Here is a 21150-nt window from a genome sequence, read left to right as displayed (position 1 = left end):
CTTCGTGTGTCCCAGAAATAATGGAAGATCCCCTGGGACTCCTTAGGACTCCATTTGCTTTTGGTGCTGCTTGGATCTCTTCTGCCCGCCTCACCGGTCACCATCTCCACTGTGCTCCATTCACATTTCAGGGTTTGAAGAATCAGCCCCGGGTCAAGCTGAATATCGTGAGGTGTCCTCCAGTGACGACCGTGTTGATCAGGAGACCGGACCTCCGCTACCAGCTGGGTTTCAGCGTCCAGAATGGAATCGTAAGTAGGGCTCCACACTTTCTTCCAAAGATCTGACAAATAAAACCGTGGTACAGTGTTTGTTTTTTAACTTTTATTTTTAATTTATTTTTAATGTTTGTTTTTGAGAGAGAGATAGAGCATGAGCAAGGGAGGGACGGAGAGAGAGAGAGAGAGACACACACAGAATCTGTCAGACTCAGGCTCCAGGCTCTGAGCTGTCAGCACAGAGCCCAATGTGGGGCTTGAACCCACCAACCGTGAAATCATAACCTGAGCTGAAGTGGGACGCTCAACCGACTGAGCCACTCAGGCGCCTCTTGACGATTATTTAAGTACACGGTCCAAAATCTAGTCAAAACTCATTTTATAGATCGAGAAAATTTTCCATTCATTCATCTGCATATATATTTATTGAACATTTAACTGACTGAGCCAGCCAGAGGCCCCAAATTTTTATTTTTTAAAGCCAGGCAGTTCCCTGAGAGAACCCAGCAAGGAGAGGGAGGAGTGGGTGAGGGCAGGCCCTGTGTGCCCCTGTGGGCAGAGAATCCTGTGCCCTTGCACTTGAGAAGAGAAGGGTGGTTCCCAGGGCCCTGGCCCTGAATCTCTCTGTGATGGTGCAAGGGTCAGCCTCCCAGCTGCCAACTTGAGATAGGCTGGGATGTGTCACCAAGTGCGTCCTTCCCCTCCGGCCAGGGGATGCCATTGTGTCACCACCTGGGTACACCTGTTAGCCCCTATAGAGCTGCCCAGCCCCCCACCAGGGGTGGGCAGCACTGGGTGGGCTCCCCAGTGATTCCAGGGCACAGTGCAGGTGGAGAGCCCCGGCCCCCACGGCTGTGATGCGTGCATGTTTTCTGCCTTGTTTTAACCTGAATAGCACTTTAGGGATGAAGAGTATTTTCATCACATGGATATCTGTCCGGAAACAATACTTTTCTTTTTTAATTTAATGTTTATTTATTTTTGAGAGAGAGAGAGAGAGAGAGAGAGACAGTGCGAGTGGGGGAGGGGCAGAGAGAGAGGGAGACACAGAATCGGAAGCAGGCTCCAGGCTCTGAGCTGTCAGCACAGAGCCCGATGCGGGGCTCGAACCCACAAACTGTGAGATCATAACCTGAGCTGAAGTTGGACGCTTGACTGACTAAGCGGGTCAGTCTATCGGATGCCCCTCAATCTAAACCATCTTTAAGCATACAGTTCAGTGGCATTAAAGTACATTCACAGAGTGGTATAACCGTCACGACTGTCTCTTTCTAGAACTTTTTCTTCATTCCACACAGAAACTCCATACTCTGCATTACTCCCTTTTTGTGCTGGTTTGCCTTATTCTGCAATCACAATAATTGTGGGCTCTGATGACCATCCTGTTCTCTGTCTGCGACCTTGATTTTTTAGATTTTGGATGTCTCTCCTTCTCTTTCCCTTCATCTTTCCAGATTGAAGAACGCTATTCTTTTCCCCCTTAAAAATCTCAATTAAGAGTGGTAGGTTTTTAAAATTTTATTCCAAGTCTGTTTCAAGGTTTAGAAATACCCTTGAAGTACCTTTGAAGTTCCCCTTCATCTGTTCCTTGGACCTCAGCGGCCTCACTTTCCTCTTAGGAAGGGAGCCGGGGTTACTTCTTACGCTTTTGGGCAGACACCTGTTTTCATCTGCCGATATTTCCTTGTTTGCTTTGTTCATATGCAAATAATTTTAAAAGTTCAGCTATGAACAAAGAGTTGTTGTATAGCACCAGTGGGTCCCTCGGTTTTGTCTCAAGTGTGGGAAGCACCTAAGCAGCATTCTGACCCCAGAGTACTGGGTGGGGGGCTCTGTGGGGTCCACACACTCGGTCACAGAGCATTGTCGCACGATGCCACGGTCTTGTCTACGTGGGCTTAAAAGGCGCACGATCTGGGGCGCCTGGGTGGCTCAGTTGGTTAAGCGTCCGACTTCGACTCAGGTCACGATCTCGCGGTCCGTGGGTTCGGGCTCTGTGCTGATGGCTCAGAGCCTGGAGCCCGTTACAGATTCTGTGTCTCCCTCTCTCTCTGCCCCTCCCCCGTTCATGCTCTGTCTCTGTCTCAAAAATAAATAAACGTTAAAAAAAAATTTAAAAAAAAAGCGCACGATCTGGTGTGAAATGTCAACTTTGGAAACTAAAAACACACTCTTTTGGAGAAAGTCTGATGTTCTGTTTGAAGTGGGGGCGGCCTTCCCCTGCAGGGCTGAGCCCCCAGCCCTCCAACTCCAAGCCCTGGGGAGCTCATTTCCACCGGCCCGCAGCTTCTGCACACCATGATGTGCGGCCACACAGAGGCAAAACCCAGCCCCGATGTCCTTTCCGGGGGGAAGTGAGTTTGAACACGGGCTGCTAAGTCGAGAAGGTCGAAAGGAGCAAGTCCCGGCCAGCTGGCCACACTTTGGAAACCCAAAGTGGGGTTTGGCTCATGTAACCCTGACCCTGAAAAGCAGGCTGCAGATGATCCATTTGGATGTCTGAGTCCTAGCGATGAATGTGGGAAATAGTATTCGCCTGTGTTACACAGGCTGAGAGTTTGAAACCGTTGGTGACTCGGTGACAGGTCCAAAAAGCTCTTTTCCCCAGGACCCAGCTGGGATGACAGGCAGTCGGAACTCGGTGTGCCGTGACCTCCTGCGATGTACTACATCCCCCGGGCGGGGTGCAGCGGCCGGGTGGCCCTGTGCGCCCACGGAGCCCTGTCGCTTGCAAAAGGAAACCGAGAGATTGGAATGCCCCAAAAAGTAACCGTGGAGAACGGAGGGCAGGGGTCCAGGAAAGCCAGTCCTGTCTCCGCCCACCTCTCCGACATGCGGTCCTGCCGTGAGGGTTAACGGTGTGGCCTTTGGCTCTGACAGATCTGCAGCCTCATGCGAGGGGGCATAGCCGAGAGAGGCGGCGTCCGCGTGGGACATCGGATCATCGAGATCAACGGGCAGAGCGTGGTGGCCACGCCTCACGAGAAGATCGTCCACATCCTCTCCAATGCGGTGGGGGAGGTAGGAGCGGGGGCTGGGGTGGGGGTGTGCCTGGGGGACCCCGGCCTCGCACCTGCGCGGCCCCACACAGGCCTTCGAGGCAGAGTCCTTTGTGGTTCAAAACCCTGCTCGACAAGCAGAACCGTCAGACTCAGGCCAGAGGTCACCCACTGCCTAGCAGCGTCCGAGAGCGGCTCCTAGAAACAGGATTCACTCTCTCCTGCATTATTTGCTCACCTTTTCTTCTCAACTCTCAGACTCATTATTGTGGCTTCCCCCTGGGGCCGCCCGAGTTCTGTCCATTCTTCCAGTTAATGTCACCACACCTGCTGGGCCATGGAAGTCTCAGATTGACCGTCTGATAGATGGACCAGGCCTCCAGGGGCGGCTCCGGGCTCCAGCCTCCTCCAGGTGGCGATGGCTGTTCCAGGGCCCACCTCCTGAGCCACCTGACCCCCTGGGGGAGGAGTCCCAACCCACCGCCCCTACCTACTGCCACTCTCCCTTGCTTTTGAGGGATTTTCTCCTTTTGCCTAGGCTGCGAAACAAAGCTTCCCCGGTTTTCACTGCGCACTCTGTGCCACCCCACACGTTTTAGAAAGCCCGTGGATCCCTCTCTTCCTGGAGGCCTCAGTCAGGTCCCTGTGGCTGGTGGGGGGCGATCTTCGGAGCTCCCCCCCCACCCCGCCGTGGTTAGAGGTGCTGCCCCCCCCTCGGGGCAACGGGGGGCCATGGCCACACAGCCACACCCCACCCCACCCCGCAGCCTCAGGCCTGCTGATGCACGTTTCTGCCCTCAGATTCACATGAAGACGATGCCGGCTGCCATGTACCGACTGCTGACGGCCCAGGAGCAACCCGTTTACATCTGAGGCCGTGTCCCCCCGCCTGGCGGCTTGCATGGAGGACTGTCCTCACTCGTGGTGTGTTTCTCGTGCTGCATCTGTGTGCCCACTGAGACATTTCCCTCTCACGCCCAGCACCGGTTCTACACAGGAAGAGAAGAATCTGCAGACCTCTTTACTCTCTCTCCAGTTTGCATTTTTTTTTTTAACGCCCAGAAAGTTTTGTACACACGCCCTTGAGGGTAGAGAGCAGCCAGTACCCACCGGGTGTCTGCCCAGACCATCCTGAAGGGCCCCCGGGGGCTCCCAGGAGGACCGTCACGGCTCCAGGGGAGTCCTCCCTTCCCCCAAGAGGTGCTCCTGGGGGGGGGGGGGCAGTGAGGGCGCTGAGTCAGCAGGGCCTACAGTCCAGCGGCTGGTCTTGGCTCTGATTGGCTCAGTGTATGGGAACACGGTGTATCAGCAGAGACCAGCTGTGTCTTTCAGGGTTTGCCCTGCCCACCACACTGGACTTGGGGCTCCACACCCCTCCGCCCAGAATTTCTGAGCCAACCTTATGCCTCTTCCATAACTACTTTTAGTTTCGACATAATTGCGTTCTTAAAGGTGAGCCTTCTCCCCCAAGGGTAGGAGGGAGACGGCCTGGGACCAGGGTGCCATCTTGGTGCAGAGAGCTCGGCAGGTCCTGGGGCACCCCAGCCGCCTCAGGCTGTGCTAAGGTCACCAACCAGCCGAGAGACATGGGCAGGTACTTTCGTCCTCCCTCTCTGCCACACAGGTACGTATACAGCCTCTCTTGTGTAGGTATCGCCCTCGCCTCCTTCCCTCACCAGTGAGGCACACAGAGCCCTTGGAAAGCCCACCTCGCCTCTCCACGAGGTCCCTTCCCCTGGCAGGTGAGGCCTGCAGGGGCTGCTCAGCCTTGTCCGGGGCGCGACCCCCCCACCCGCCCCGAGGCCTGGCCCCACCAGCGCCACCTTGGCTCAGGGTCCTAGTGGACTCCCTTCGTGCCCCCACTCCACACTCACCCTGGGGGTCTCGGAAGGACGGACTGCTCCCGTGGAGGAAGAGAACGCAGATGCAGTCGTGTTAGGCTTCCTGGCCCGAGGTAAGACCAGCTTTCCTCTCTGCTCAGGGCCACGTAGCAGGATGGGATTTGAGAGGCCAGAATAGTAATAAACCACAAAACTAAGGGGACAAGGATGACCTCACACGATGCCTGAGCATCCCCACGTGTGTTCTAGAAACATCAGCTTGCTGCCTGGTGGGTCTGAGAGCGCTTGCACTTGGGTGAGATGCTGCTTGTTCTCACCAGGTGCCTCGTGTTGTGGATTCTGTCTCAGTTCATGCAGATGTTGTAGTGATATTATCCTGAGCCAGTTTTCAATTACTCTTGGTCCAAAGAGCATTTTGTTTTCATGTAGGTGGGTTGGTTTGCTTTTTTTTTTGTTCCATTTCATTCATGACCTCAGCAGAGACAGGGGAAGAGAAACTAATATATTTTGTAATATTAAGAGTCCCTGCTCTCTGCACATGGGATATTTATGTTGTATCTGTGCAAACAGGAATTCGGTGAGCATATGTGGACTGGCTCATGTATTTATTTGTTGGAGGGATTTCGGGGAGGGAGACACATGAACATAAAAAAAATCGGAACAAGAGACTAGCCCCAGACGACTGTGCAGTGTGTTCCCCTGGGATTTCTGTACCTCAGGGTTTCTGTGAGTCAGGAAAGCCGAATGTTCCAAAGGCATCAGTGGTCGGCCCTCAGTTTGTAGTATAAACCTTAATAAAGTAGGGGCTGCCCCCTCTGCAGGGGAGCCAGGCTGGACAGTCCAGGACCCCTGGACTTCAGAGGAGGCTCAGCCCCACACAGCCCAAATCAGCCAGAACCATGGCCCCAAGTTCTCAGTTTACCAAACTGTAGTGTGTCTGACAATATAGTCAAGGACTCAGCCTTGTGTTGCTCTTCCCTCTGCCAAAAAGAGAGAGTAGAACAGGAACAAAGCATTAGTGGTGGGGTGTGAGGCCTCAGGAGCCTTGGAAGGTCATGGGAGGGGTTCGTGCCTGTCTGGTCCCAGGGTGACCACTCGGGCCCCTTGCCCCAGCACCGGGACAGAGGCCGATTCGCGATGGGCCAGCAGTCCCTACGCAGCCTGCCAATATCACAATTAGGCATCTTCACCCAAAGGAGAGGGGACAGAGAACACAGATTCTGCCGCTATGGCACAAAAGTCTTAGAACGTTTGACGAGTGCCGCAAAAGCCCATTTGGTAAGAGCTGCTGGAAGACCAGCATCTTCTAGCAGAAGAGTGAGGTTACTTGTCCACCACCTACCTTCTGTTACTGAAAGTGGCTCTGCATACCCAGACACTCTCGTTCCCGGAGCTCGGTACAGGTTCACCTGGAGTGTATTCTTGGCCCTGCTAGCGTCGGATGGAGGGAGTTAAGCGTTAGTAACTCGGTGTTTGAAAATCCATAGGACGTGGTGGTCTCTTCTGGCATCCCAGTATATATAGTTATATATGTAAATATCTGAATACCCCCACCCCCACCCCGTCACGGGGAACACTATGTACAGAGCAGCCTTCCCCAACAGGGCCCAGGCAAAAAGCCACTCTTGCTGCTTGGCTGGGACATGCTGGTGACTCAGCTTCGGGGACAGGTTCTCAGCTTCGTCTACCCGTCCTGGTCCAGCCAGGATGCACCAGAACGCATCCTGTCTCTGCCTTCTCACACGGGAGCATTTCAGGGAGCCACCGTCAGCCTTGGGTTCACAAGAGGAGGAGACCCCCAGAGACCAAGGCCTGGAGTGCACGCCCTCCCCAGAGCAGGCTCCTCGGGGCCTGGAGCCCACCATGGAACAGCGGCCTCAGAGAGTCCCAGACTAAACGACTACCTCCCCCATCACTTCTGCTGCCCCTGAGGCCCCCCCATTCGCACCCAACGTCCCCATCTGCACGCTGAGGAAACCCATCCACACGCCCTTCTTGGGTCCCTCGACCCAGTGGTGTGGCTGTTACCAATGTTTACAACCAAGGGCCACCTCCTTTTAGACCTGTTTACTCTCTCTCTTCCAAGGCCGCTTGCTGGTCTGAGCTTCGTGTCTGTCTGCGCCTTCCCTGGCTTGGGCCCTCTGGGGCACACGACCCGATTCTTTGCCCCCCTCCATCACAGCAGGGCGTGAGGACCACGTGGGAAGGAAATTTCTTGTACATATTCAGCACAGCCCCTAGAGTCTGAACTTGTACTATTGTTCTGTAAAGAGGGTGAAATAGAGCTTATTGTAAAGCTTGGGACAAGTAGAGTATTGTATTTGTAACAATATTGTTCTTTGTATACACAAAACTCAATGATCTCTATATATAAATATAAATTATATAAATAAAATATATATACACGTGAGCCCGGAATGATGGCACCACACACCCACTGAATGTACTTGCTCTGACAGTCTGGTCACCGGCCCGGCCCGCCCTCCCCTCCTCTGTACCGTTTTGGGGGTTGTGATGTATTTAATGTGTTCTCTTCCTTGATTTCACTGAACGCTAATGTCTGTAAGAGTCGCTGCAACAATAAACAAGAACTTCGCCTCTTGGCCCAGTGTCGTGTTGTTTCAGGGGAGGGACAGGATGCCAGGTGGGGGAAAGATGGCATCTTGTTCCCTGCAGGCCCTCTCCTGGCCCGCCCGTCAGGCCAGCACCAGGTGGGCGCCACAGCGGGTGGGCCTGCTCTGGCCCCCGTCACCAAGCCCCCTGCAAGGGTGCTGTCCCCTGGGGGATGACTGTCCCCGGGAGTGGGGTCTGGCACCCGACACTTTCCCCCTCGGCATGATCTCCGCCACAAGTTGCAGAACTAGAGAAAAAAATTCCACTCACCTATCCCGCCACACACAGATCCCTCCTTCTCGTCTTTGCTCTAGAACGTCCCCTTACACTGTGATCCTCCAGGCTGGCTTCCTCATCTGCCGCAGGGCGTCTATCTCATGGGGACCGTGTGAGCGTCAGCTAATGCATTCAGAGCATTTGGAATCCCACGGCTCGCAGAAGGGCTCAGAAAGGGCAGGCCGCTCTCATGAAAGCATAGTCTTTCATGGGCGCCGCAGACATGGGTCCGCATCAGCTGCCTGGGACTTTGCACACCCTGGGAGCAGCGGCCACAGCTCAAGAAGGTCCCGGAGAACATAGGCGCTGGCGGTGTCTCTGCTCCGTTCACATGGCCCCAGGACACCAGAAGCCCCAGCTTGGCTGGCAGGGCAGCATGAACTGATGTATTCGTTTTCATCCCACAAAGGCACGTTTAAATTCCTGGTTAAAAAAGAAAAAGACACCTCTGGAACGTCAGGGTGTAACTTCTTAAAAATAGGACTGTCCTACAAATACAGGATGAACAGGTCAAAGATTTATCAACTCGTTGATGAGGACACGAGTGAAATGATAAAGCTGGTCCAAAGAGCATTGCGAGGTCCCGAGCATTTTTAGACATTTAAAAAGCGATGTTAGATTAAAAATGCTAGGTTAGCTGGCCTGTGTCTTTTGTATGCCATCATTTGTATGTCTTGTTGGGGGCAAAGGGAGGGTGCCTGGATGGGGTTCGGTGCTGTGCAGAAAGAGAAAGCATGGAAAAGAGCACATGCATACCATCATTCTTCACAAGAGTGGGGCAACCCACGCATCTACCAACAGACAAATGAATAATCAATATATAAATATACATATAATGGAGTATCATACAGCCTTAAAAAAGCAAATTCTGACACATGCTACAACATGGATGACGCTTGAAGACCTTATGCTGAGTGACATAAGCCAGACCCAAAATGACAAATACTCTATGGCTTTTACGAGACAGCCGGAGCAGATTCATGGAGACAAAAAGGACAGCCATTGCCAGGGGGTGGGGGAGGGCAGAATAGGGGGTTATTGTTCAGTGGACGTAGGGTTTCAGTTTGGGAAGATGGAAAAAAGTCTGGAGATGGATGGCGGATATTGTTGCACCACCACGAGAAGGGACTTCATACTGCAAAACTGGAAAAATGGTTAAATAGGTGACATTTCGTCGTGTAGATTGTGTTGTGTAGTTTTTCTAAAGAAGAGTAAAGCATGGAATGGGTTCGGAGGTACTTTTTTTATGGGAGGGCTAGGAAAGGCCTCGCTGAGAGGGAATGTGGGAGGTTCCTGGGGATGTCTAGGCAGTCAGTGTTCCAGGCTGAAGGGACAGCACAAAGGCCCTGAGGCCAGATCTTGCAGGGAGTGTTGGAGGCAGCGCTAGCGGGCCTGTGTGGCTAGAGCTGAGCAAGGGAGGCAGCAAAAAGCTGGAGATGAGCTCGGCAGGGTAGGGGTGATGGTAATAGATGTAGACAGTTGGAAAAAAACTCTGGTGCTGCATGCAAACACATGCACACACGCACCCCTAATTGTTTCCACACAAACCTACACACACAGCTCTCACTCATCACCTCCTCTGAGCTCACATCCCCGAAACCACCCCTTTTTGAGAGAACCAATTTGGCAGGAGCTGGGATTTGGCGCCCTCTGGTGGAATAACATAAGAAATGCCCAATCCAGACAACCACCTGCTATGCCAGATGGTGGTGAGTGAATGAGGACTCTTAGCCACCCGTCCCAGGCCCGTCTCTTCCAAACAAGGAGTAGGACTTGCCCGAAGCCACACGGTGAGGAGTCAGCTGGAACCACGCTCCCTGACAGCTGCTGCTGGAGGGAGGGGGTCCTCACCTTCCTACCGGCCAGGCCTGGAGCAGCCTGGAGACCCTCTGGGGAGCACAGTGCTGTCACTTCAGCCTTGGGGCCACCCCTGGAGTCTCTGTTGGTAATTTCACCAGCTGCCTAACTAACTACACTGCAGCTCTCTTTCCCCTCCACTGAATAGTTTCCGAAGGGCAAGGGCCAAAAATCTTTCTCAGCTTTCTAGTCATGGTGGCTTAGAATCAGAAGAGTCACCGACAGGGATTCAAATTATAGCTCTGTATGACACTAATTCTATTCTCCCTGTGCAATCCTGGGCACGTTAATGAACCAACCTGAGCTGTCAAACAGGCACAGCTTGTCCCCTTGAGGCATGTCTCAGGTACAACAGAGGCAGTCACCATGTGTGAAGTACAGGGCTAGTCCTGGAGGGCAGGTGTCAGGGAATTCTTCTCAGAGGAGGTGATGTCTCTGCAGGGTTTTGAAGGTGCTGTAGGAGTTTTCCAGGTGCCATGGCTGGAGCAAACACTCCATGCAGAGGCATAGGAACCTGGAAGAACGACGAGAAGGTCCAAAAGCACTTGGTACTCCAGAAGCATAGTGCGGTGGTGGCTTTTCACCACATCAGCTTGGCTAAGCTGGGTGCTTTCGTGGCTCCCACAGTGTCATTGGGTGGCCGGTGCCCACTGTTGGCTCGGACAGAAACCATCCAGTGGCGCCTCTGTTTCATCGATGGGTTCCGAGCCCCGGACTAGGTATGTGTGCAGCCAGCTCCAACAGGTCACCACGTCACAGAGGTGGGAGGTGATAGACTCAGGGCCACGCTGTGCCTGTGGTTTCCAGCCTCTCCTTGCCCCCATTCACATCTGCTTTTCTCTACAACAGCCAGCCCTGCCCACCCAGAGGCACAGCCTTCCCTGGACTTCTTCACCAGCTCCCACAACCGCATGTGGCCTGATTCCCCACAGTAAATGCCTCCTGCATACCGCTCAGAGTGACCAAACCCAAACAGGCGGAAAAGAGTGAAACAGAGACGGAAAAAGAGTGAAGAAGCTCAGTCTGGGGCTGATCACAGAACACTCTGGAAGGCCTGCTCAACACCGTCAACTTTGTTCCCCTGCAAGTCCTTCTGGCTGAGAATGCACAGCTCCTGGGTGCTGCGCCCACCCCTGAATTGTGGAAGATGGAAGTCATTCCTCTTTGTCATGGGATCTGGAGATGTGAGGACGTTTCCAGCTCCCTGAAGCTCTCATGAAAAACTCTGGTGCGGGAAAAACTACCCCAGCCCCTGGGGTCTGTGGAGGATGCAGCTGTGAGCTGCCTCCTGTCCATCCCTCTCCTCACAGCCATTGGCCAGAGCATCCCCATTGTGCTCTGAGGAAACTGAGGCTCAGAGACTCAGGAGACTACTTGGCCCAAAGACACACACCTCCAAAACAGTAATGGGTGTCCCCGGTCTGGGACTCCAGTCCCAGCCATGTCCTAAGAGGAAACTAGGAGGATAGTAGGGTGCCCTTGTGTGTGAGGGTGGGGCAGCAGAGTGACATTCTCCCTCATGTCCCCAAATTCACGCCTGGTCTCCAGCCTGCCAGTCAGGACGGCTTCCTGACGGGCTTCCTCGCCAGGCGGGAATGTGGAGGATGAGGAAGGATAGGTCGTTCATGGCTTTCAAGGGCCCTAACAACCACCTGACCCCACAGGGCCTCAGAGGACACCCGGCAACTGGCTCTCCTCCGGACATCCTGGGGGGCAGAGCTGCCCTCCGTGTAGGGTCCCTGTGGCCACACCTGCTGCAGCCAGCTTGGCATCCCCCGCGAGAACCCACTGACCCATTTTCAGAATTTTGCTGTTAAATAGAATCATTACTAAAATTAATGAGCTTTGGTAAAAACAAAGGTAATCAGTCATCAAAACTCAGTCATTACCTACTGTGTTTCACCGTTAATCCACACTCTTCCATTTTTCCCCGCCGTCTGAACGATGGCAACACCAGCTACCGGGAAGAAGCACCTGTCTTCATGACTCAGCTCAGCAACGTCACACTGAGGGCTCACAAGCGGCCGTGGCGGGGGGGGGGGTATGTGCTCCCAGATATGAGCAAACTTGATCTATTGTTTTCTTGATCATCTAGGATTAAGAAAGTGGTGGAGAGACGTGAAGAATACAAACTAAAAGTTTTGTGCCTGCAGCCACGACGTGGTGACTAGCACAGAAACTTGAGGGAAGGAGTCTTTCCACACCCGACCCACCATGAGCTAATTCGGCAAAGAATTCACTTGTGGCATGACGGGCAGGGATGTTCTGACACAAACCTCCTTCGTTTAGGATCTGTCTTACTCGTTAACATAAACGAAACCAGCAGCATGGGGCGCCCGGGGGGCTCAGTGTGCTGAGTGTTGAGCGTCAACTCCTGATTTCCACGCAGGTCATGATCCCAGGGTCATGGGACCGAGCCCCACGTCAGGCTCCACACTGAGCGTGGAGTCTGCTTAAGGTTCTCTCTCTCGGGCGCCTCGGGGGCTCAGTTGGTTGAGCGTCCAACTTCAGCTCAGGTCATAATCTCACAGTTTGTGAGTTCGAGCCCCACGTTGCACTCCCTGTTGTCAGTGCAGAGCCTGCTTGAGATCCTCTGTCTCCCTCGATCTCTGCCCTTCCCCCGCTCACCCTCTCTCTCAAAAGCCAAAGCATTAAAAAAAAAAAAAAAAAAAGACTCTCTCTCTCTCCCTCTGCCCCTTCCCTGCTTGTGTGCACACATAAGCACTCTCTAAAAGCAAAAATATTAAATTAAAAATTTTACAAACCTCAGCTAACATTCATATCAGAGCGGCACTCATTTTTTGGTGACGTCAGTGACATCTCTACTGATTGGAATAAGGGATAAAGTTACTGTACTTTGTGTGCTCTATATACATCCTTTATGCGAGTTACTCTATAGTGTGTGTGGCCCGGGAAGAACTCTGCCCCCAGAGAGCCGGCCGTTAACCCCTTCCCAGCACACCTGCTCCAGGCCAGCTCTTCAGTCGACTTGGGCCATCCCCAAGCTTACTTTGTGGAGAGCTGGTCTGCAGATCTTTATTTAAAAAATAAATAATGTTCTTATGGGCCATTTGGGAGCAAACAGTTAAAGTGTCAATGAGTCTTGTTAGGTATCTGTCACAGCAGGGGACAGGCTCTGGCTCGGTGAGGAGAGGGACACATTCTGGGGAACATCTGAGGGTCCCTTCGGTGCGCTGGCCTCGGGGGCTCAGAGCAGGCTCCCGCCCGGCTTCCGACTCTGAAGGCTGCAAGTGCATCACAGACGCGGTTCAATGTCAACAGTGCAAACTGATCTCTTTATCCATCACCCTGCCTGCACATCCTCACTGGAAACCCTCTAACACTCCATCACTCCTAGTAACTTACCAACAAAACACTTAGCACTCACCGGGATTTCATGAATTCCAGCCGGTCCCACTAGCACCCATTAGCAGGTAAGCAGATGTTACCTTCGTTTCACTGATAAAGAAACTGGCCTCAGATGCGGTAGGTAATTTGCCCGAAGGACCAGAAGCAGTGATTTCCCCTCAATCCTGTCTTGCCAGTGGCTGGCTGTGCAGTGCCTTCCCCTGTTTTCTGCGGGGCCATGTGGTCACCGGTGTGGCCCGCGGGTACCCAGGCACCTGAAATACCAAGCAGGATGCTGCTCGCGTAAGATGTCACCTACAGGGAGCCTGGGGGTGGATGGGCAGCTACCTGGGAAGAAGGGGGCCAGGAACAGGATGCCAGGGGCCACGGAGAATAGTCAGCCCACCGTTTGGCAGGAAAGGTTGGCGAGCGTTAGGTTTGGGGGCCCGTGCCGTCCAGACAGGACCAAGTCTGTTTCCAATTGCCTTTTATTTCACCTATTTCACTTTTCACTCAAGAAGAGTTCCAGGGGAAGGGGCTCGCACAAGTAAACACCAGCTTACCTTCTACCCTGCCTGCTCCCTCAGTGCACTCCTCCAGCTGGGAGCACGGCTTGGGGCCAGTCACCTCACCGTGCTGGAGTGGGACACAGAGGGTAGGGGCTAGTCCCGTGCCCTGGGGGTGCACAGCAGGGACCTGCCAGCTGCCGTGCGGCCCGGAGACTGGGCCAATGCATAGGATCTGGTTCCCTTTCACCCTGGATCCTCAACAGCACCGAGGCATCTAGTAAGTTACCTAAGCTCAGTGTGCTTTGGTGGCCTCACCTGAGAAATGGAGACAATGACCATACTTCCCTCAGAGGCTGGCTCTCGAGAGTAAGAGAGAAAGCAGATGAGATACACAGAGCAGCTAGCTAGCTCCTGGCCGTGGAAACACTCCACGGTGTTAGCCATTCTTCTCCTAGGAAAGTCTCAGGGGCCGACATCCTCGTCTGGCGTCCCTGTAGGAAAACACAGAACAGCCCTGCCTGAAGGTGGGCCAGGGGTCTCTGTGCAGCGCCTGGCTGTCCTGGCCTTCTTCAGCCCAGGCCAGCTTGCTGGGCCCATCCGTGATATTCTACAGCCACCTGGTGGGCCATATGGGAACAGAGCAACTCATTCAATAAACTCTGGACTCTGCTCCTAGAGCAAAATGCATGCGTAGATTCACTCCCCATAGATTGTCCAGGGCCTGCGTTTTCCAAATTTCTCTTTAGTAAAAAAGAGAACAGTCATTTGGTGTTCCCTTGGTTTATCTATAGTGGGTGAGATTGGGGACAGGGGGGCGGGGATAAACCCTTCCCATTTTACTGCTTGGCTCAAGTTGTTTTCATTAAAAAACCCGTTAGGTGCAAAGAAGACATCAGGCTAGGGCCTGGAGATGAGAGAGGGATTCCACCGACTCCAGAACCTTCCATCCCATGCAGTAGCTCTCACTGGCCAGGGTTCCAGGGGTCCCAGCCAATCTGGCCAGGAGGTAGTATGTTTCCTGGGCTGGCACTCCACAGCTTGGGACACCAGTGAGCCCCAAGTGCAGCTTACCCTGGTGAGGTGGGGACATCAGCCTGGAAGCCACAAACAGAGTGATGTTGTTCCTGAAAACAAACCAACAAATCACGTGGAAATGGAATCCTTAAAAATGGACTCTAACTTTAAATGAACCAAGAGAATTTACAATTGAAAAGAGTCAAGCCACCAAATGCCTTTTACTAAATGATGGCAGATCTGATGTTCCCTGGAGGTAAATGGAACACTTGAGTTCTTTATTTAGATTCAACAAGCATTTACTCAGTATTAATACCGTGCCAGGAGCTGTGAACAAAACAAAACCCCTGCCCTCCTGCAATTTATATGCTAATGGAAGAGACAAAAACCAAACAAGTAAGTAAAATATATAGTTATGATGTGTGCTGGGGATAAATATTAAGCAACAAAAGGATGGGAGTGCCAGAGGATTGCAGTTTTGGAGAGGGTGCCCAGGAAAAGGCCTCGGTGAGAAGGGAATAGGTGAGGGGAGCAAAACACAGAGATTTCACAAAGCATTGCAGGCAAGGAGATGGTAAGTACAAAGGTCCTGGGGCGTGTTCAGCACAGTGAGGCAGTCGGAGCAGAGGGCAGAAGGAAGGAGAGGGTAAGACCACCATGTCAGGGATAACCCTAAGTTCGGTATGTGGGTCCCTGTAAGTGGTTAAGGATTCTGGCTTTTATTCTGAGTCAGGTGGGAGGCACTGGAGGGTTTAGAGCAGAGGAGGAAATTGATCTGGATTTTATTTTAATAGGATTGCTCTACCTGCTGCCAAGGAGAAGGGAGTGAGGAAGAATACAGATCTTTGACTCTTGCCTCCTTCTTTCTCCCATATCCAGTTAGCCCAAATGTTTGTCACTTCTGCCTCCGAAGTATTTAGTCCTCCCAATCAGGTTTTCAAGACCATCCTTCTGAATCGTGTTAGCCAGTCCTTATTTAAAATCAATGTTTAATCTTGGGGCCCCTGGGTGGCTCAGTCAGTTCAGTGTCTGACTTCAACTCAGGATATGATCTCACTGTTTGTGAGTTGGAGCCTTGTGTGGGGTTCTGTGCTGACAGTTCAGAGCCTGGAACAGGCTGCAGATTCTGTGTCTGCCTCTCTGTCTGCCCCTCCCCAGCTCACAGTCTGTCTCTCTCTTACAAATAAACATTTAAAAAAATTTTAAATAGAATCAATGTGTAATCTTTATATACAAGCATTTTTTCTGATTCCAAAAGTAATGCAAATTCCTGTGAAATGTTGGAAAAATTTAGACAAGTAGAAAAAGGGATGCCTGGGTGGCTCAGTCAGTTAAGCATCCAACTTGGGCTCAGGTCATGATCTCACGTTCATGGGTTCGAGCCCCTCGTTGGGCTCTGTGCTGACAGCTCAGAGCCTGGAGCCTGCTTTGGATTCTGTATCTCCCTCTCTCTCTGCCCCCTCCCTACTCACACACTCTCTCTCTGTCACTCTCTCTCTCTCTCTCAAAAATAAATAAACATTAAGAAAATTTTTAAAAAGATGCTTAACCGGGGCACCTGGGTGGCTCAGTCGGTTGAGCGTCCAACTTCGGCTCAGGTCATGATCTCACAGCTCGTGAGTTTGAGCCCCGCGTCGGGCTCTGTACTGACAGCTCAGAGCCTGGAGCCTGCTTTGGATTCTGTGTCTCCCTCTCTCTGTCTTCCCCTCCCGTGCTCATTCTCTCTCTCTCTCAAAAAATTTTAAAAATTTTTAAAAAAAGAAAAGTAGAAAAAAGAAAGTGGCAATCACATGTAATCTCAGCACCTACAGAAAATGACTGTAAACATTTTGCTACCTTTCTGTTCAGACTATATACTGTGCACTGTGCTGTATTTCCTAAATCCTTTTACTTACGTTGTATTGCAAACTCTTCCCCATGTCATTAAGAATTTCTTTGAAAACACTTTTTAATGGACATTATTCTATCACATTTGCCAATTTAAAAGGTTTTAATGCAAGAAGTTTTAACTAGGCTGCTTAATTAGGCTTATTTCAATTTTCTCTTGCTATTTTTTTGTTGTATTAAAAACCTTTTTTTAATATTTTTGAGAGAGAGAGAGCATGAGCAGGGGAGGAACAGAGAGAGAGAGGGAGACACAGAATCCAAAGCAGGCTTCAGGCACTGAGCTCTCAGCGCAGAGCCTGATGCGGGGCTTGAACTCACCAACCGTGAGATCACGGCCTGAGCCGAAGTCAAACACTCAACCGACTGAGCCACCCAGGCGCCCCTGTCTTGCTATTTTTCAACTGTACTGTGATCATTATCTTTGTTCTTAAATCCTGTACTGATAGTGTTAGCAATAACAGCTCCGCAGGGTCCGTATTTTCCGTTTCCTCCGCTGCAGCCTATGCCGCCTGGGACCTGGGAGCTCTTTCCAGGGCTCCCCTCCAACCCAACTGCCTCAGCCTGGGATTCCAGGGTCTCTGTAAGTGGATCCTAACTCTCGTCCTGCATCATCTCCTGCAACTGTTCCCTGCTTCTGGAACCACCTGTCCTCCAGACACAGCTTCTCCCACCACCAGGACTCTTCTTCCTCTGCCTGGAACAGCAGCCACCCCATTCCTGCCAGTGGAAATCCCCTGCGGCCCTCCGTGTCCCCGCCCAGAGCAGAAGGCTCGCTGCCTTGTGACGCCTCGGGTACTTTTCACAGCCTGTCGCACAGCACGCCGTGGTGCATGGCTCAGCTGCCTCTGCCCTGCTATTCCGGGAGGGCCGTGTGGTCTCGCTCATTTCTTTCCCCGTTAGACCTAGCACAGTGCCTGGAACATGATACACAGAACATCGTGTATTCAAGCAATGGTCACCACTCGGCTTGAAGCTTACAAAAGTGGCAGGAACCTCACTGTCTGAGGTCAGCGACCCCACCGCCTACACGTAAGCGGCTGTGGCAGGAGCCGCATCTGAATCTGACCGTGTCTCATGACTTCTGCTGCGTCCTCCTTAGAACAAACAACCACCCACCCGGTCACCACTCCCTGGGTAATTGCAGCAGCCCCCTGTCTCCTTCTCTCCTCCTCCCCGTCTGAGCAGCAGCCAGAGTGAACCCATTAGCATGGCAAAATCATGTTAAGCCCCTGCTCAAATCCCTTTAAATGGGCTCCATCCCACATAGACTTAAAAACCAAGAACCCTGGCCTCCTCTCTGACCCGTTTTCCCATCCATCGTTCCCGTGCTCTCTCCATCCCAACCAGAACACTTCATCAACACACACCAAGAACATTCCTGCCCCAGAGCCTTTGCCCTTGCTGTGCTCCCTCCCAGGGGCCCTGTGGCTCACTCTCATCTCAGGTCTCAGCTGAAATGTCACCTGAGCAAAGAGGATTACTCTGAGCAAGTCCTCTGATACAATGCAGCAAGACCTCATCTGTTTTCTCTGTCTGGGGGCATTGGCACCGGTCACCTCCTATCCTTTCATCGTGCTTTATTTTTCTTCATAGTCCTTATCACTATTGCTGTTTTTTTAATCATTTCTTTCTTTATTATCTGGCCCCTCTCACTCAAATCAAAGCTCTCTGAGCCCAAGGACGGGGTGGAATGTGTTTTGTTCTCTGCCTCATCCCCAGTTCCTGGAACCGCACCCACCATCTAGTTGTCACTTGATAAATATTTGCCAAGGGAGTGAGTGAATGAATGCGGGAATGAGGGCAACCGCCTCTCCCTATCCCACAGGATGAGGAGGGGCTTAGATCTCCAGGCAGAGCAAGGAGTGGGTTCCGGAGGATGACCTCAGTCTAGGCAGAATCCCTGTTCTAAGTCCCATGGCAGAGATAAATGCTGAAGTCTCCCTTTGGCACCGTGGTGGTTTTAAAATTACATGCACACATATTTGGATACACCTTCAAAGGGTACAGCTGAATTCCCCTCCCCAGATTGTGGGCTGGACTTCATGGCTTGCTTCTAACAAACAGAAATGGTGGCTTGTCACTTCCAAGGTACAATTTAAGAAGCCTGCAGCTTCCCTCTCAGCAGTCTCTCCAGTTTTCCTCTGTCTCTCAGATCACACATTCCAGGGGAAGCTGGTTGCCATGTTGTAAGCATCCCCACAGACAGGTCTATACAGTAAGGAACTCAAGTATCCAGTCAGTAGCCAGTGACAAACTGAAGCCTGTCCACACCACAGGAGTGAGCCTGGAAGCCAGCCCTGAGTCCCAGGTGAGCCTTCAGCTGGCTGCTGCTCTGACTGCGTGACAGCAACCTCATGACCGTCCCTAAGCCAGACCCATCCAATCAAGCTGCTCCCAGGCTACTGACTCTCAGAGCCTGTGAGGTTGTGAGTATGTATTGTCTGAGGATGATTTCTTACACAGCCATCGGTGACTGATACAGTCAGCATGCTTTGTCCAACACCCACAAAAAGTAACCGTGCACCACCAGTACTTGCCTTTCCAGGTGGCTTTCTGAAATACAAGCTCCTGAACTGGCTGCTCGGGGGAGGAGCACATGGCCAGTCCCTTCTGGGTACCAACAATGCCGTGTGTGTAGTGACAAGGACAGGGGCTTCCAGGGTGAACTTGGCTGGGTTTAATCTCACCAGCTGTGTGATCTGAAGCAAGTATTTTAACGTTTCAGAAACTCCTTCTTATTGTTTATAAAACGGTAATAGTAAAACAATCAGGCATGCGGTATAGTACGGAGGTAAATTCTGCCAAGTGCTAAGCACAAGCGATGCACACACCATTACAGTTCATTCCCTTTGCAATTCTGTTTTCTTGCTACTCATGTGTCAAGGTCTTCCCTGACTACTAAGTCATCTCAAAATGCCAGCGACAACTATCATGTGTAAATCCCAGGCCTTGTGTTTAAGCAGAGGTGGACTTACTGTGAAGCTAGTAAAATTTCAAGTATGATGGCCCCTCAATTACATGCGCCCCTTTCAAAGCCAGGTACCTAATTTTATATTCATAATTTTGTATACTTTTTCCTCAAGAGGGGTCCCTAATCACAATGAAAACACACCACACTCTATAGAATGCAATTAAAGCAACAAATAAGAAAAATCATTGCACTACATACATTTATCAATAAAAATAAAAGGAGTTCAACTTCCAGGTCAAAGCAGTTGAAAAAGAACAACAAAGTAAACCAGAAGAAAGCATAAAAAATAATAAAGATAAAAGCAGAAATTAATGAGTAGAGAAACAGTAGATGTAATTGACGAATAAAATTCTGTTAAAAAATTGATAAACTTGGGGCGCCTGGGTGGCTCAGTAGGTTAAGTGTCCAACCTCATCTCAGGTCATGATCTCACAGTCTGTGAGTTTGAGCCCCACAATGGGCTCTGTGCTGACAGCTCAGAGCCTGGAGCCTGCTTCAGATTCTGTGTCTCCCTCTCTCTCTGCCCCTCCCCTGTTCATGTTCTGTCTCTCTCTGTCTCAAAAATAAATAAAAACATTTAAAAAATTTTTTTAAAAATTAATAAACTAACCAAATCATTAGCAGGTTGGTCAAGACAAATAGGAAAGAACACAAAATGAAGAACGTCAAGGGGGAAAATAACCTTTGGAACAGAAGTTTACTTTTACTTATGACTACTTCACAAGACTTCTATGCAAATAAATCTGGAAAACTATATGAAATGGATGATTTCCCAGGAAAATTAAAATTACTCCAATTGACCACCATTAGAATGAGAAAGTTTAGGGGTGCCTGGGTGGCTCAGTCTGTCAAGCGTCTGACTTTGGCTCAGGTCACAATCTCGTGGTTCATGGGTTGCAGCCATGCAAAGGGCTCTGTGCTGATGGCTCAGAGCCTGGAGCCTGCTTCCGATTCTGTGTCTCCCCCTCTCTCTGCCCCTTCCCCACAGGTGCTCTGTCTCTCTCAAAAATAAGTAAATATTTTAAAGAATTATAAAAAGAAAGTTTAAACGGACCAACTCCATTGAATAAATGGAGATATTAAGGAACTAGCCTACACAAAAGCACCAGAGTCAGATGTTTCCACAAGAAATTCTACCACACTTTTACAGACAAGGTAATCCAGTGTTCTTAAAACGTTCCACAGCACTGAAAAGGAAAGAAAACTTTCTAATATATTTTATGAAACAAATATAACACTGATAGCTAAACCAGAAGCAGTATAGAGAAATATATAGACCAGTACCATTCATAAATATCACTGCAAAATTTCTAAATAAAATATGAGCAAACAGTGAATCTAACATCTAACACTAAGAAAATAATTCATCGTGAATAAGTGGGATTTGTTCAAGAATGCAGTGTTGGTTCACTATTACAAATCCATTAAAACCATAGCCCATGTTAATAAATCTAAGGCAAAAAAAAAAAAATCATGATTATCTTCATAAATGCTGAGAAAAATTCAATAGCTCTTCCAAGAAAAAAGGGAGGAAGAGGAGGAAGGAAAAACCTCAAAAACTTCAAGATTGTTGTATACTTCCTTAATATGATGGAAAATACATGATTTTGTCCTAAA

The 21150-nt window shown here is 50.9% G+C and overlaps 1 protein-coding gene and 1 long non-coding RNA gene across 8 annotated transcripts in view; one reads left to right on the top strand and one right to left on the bottom strand.

Annotated features, from left to right (window-relative positions):
- Nucleotides 1–7661, top strand: part of APBA1 (amyloid beta precursor protein binding family A member 1) — a 209479-nt gene extending 201818 nt beyond the window's left edge. For all 6 annotated transcript variants that reach the window (XM_053907789.1, XM_053907792.1, XM_053907791.1 and 3 more), the window contains 3 exons: nucleotides 132–251; nucleotides 3099–3239; nucleotides 4019–7661. In XM_053907789.1, coding sequence (XP_053763764.1) covers nucleotides 132–251; nucleotides 3099–3239; nucleotides 4019–4090 — 333 coding nt within the window. In that variant the 3' untranslated portion in view covers nucleotides 4091–7661. The remainder of the gene's footprint in view (nucleotides 1–131; nucleotides 252–3098; nucleotides 3240–4018) is intronic.
- Nucleotides 7662–8215: 554 nt separating this feature from the next.
- Nucleotides 8216–16106, bottom strand: LOC109275428 (uncharacterized). Of its 2 annotated transcripts, XR_008424140.1 has the most exons (5): nucleotides 14733–16106; nucleotides 13977–14152; nucleotides 13193–13427; nucleotides 10104–11895; nucleotides 8216–8370 (listed from the first exon to the last, which is right to left on the bottom strand). It is a non-coding gene; the product is annotated as an uncharacterized LOC109275428 (long non-coding RNA). The 2 variants fall into 2 exon arrangements; XR_008424139.1 differs by having other exon boundaries at nucleotides 10104–13427.
- Between the last annotated feature and the right edge of the window lie 5044 nt (nucleotides 16107–21150).

Source organism: Panthera pardus, unplaced genomic scaffold, assembly GCF_024362965.1.
Source record: "Panthera pardus isolate Hobbes unplaced genomic scaffold, ASM2436296v1 HiC_scaffold_20, whole genome shotgun sequence".
In the NCBI taxonomy this organism is placed as follows: Eukaryota; Metazoa; Chordata; class Mammalia; order Carnivora; family Felidae; genus Panthera; species Panthera pardus.
This window is presented reverse-complemented; position numbering and strand designations above follow the sequence as displayed.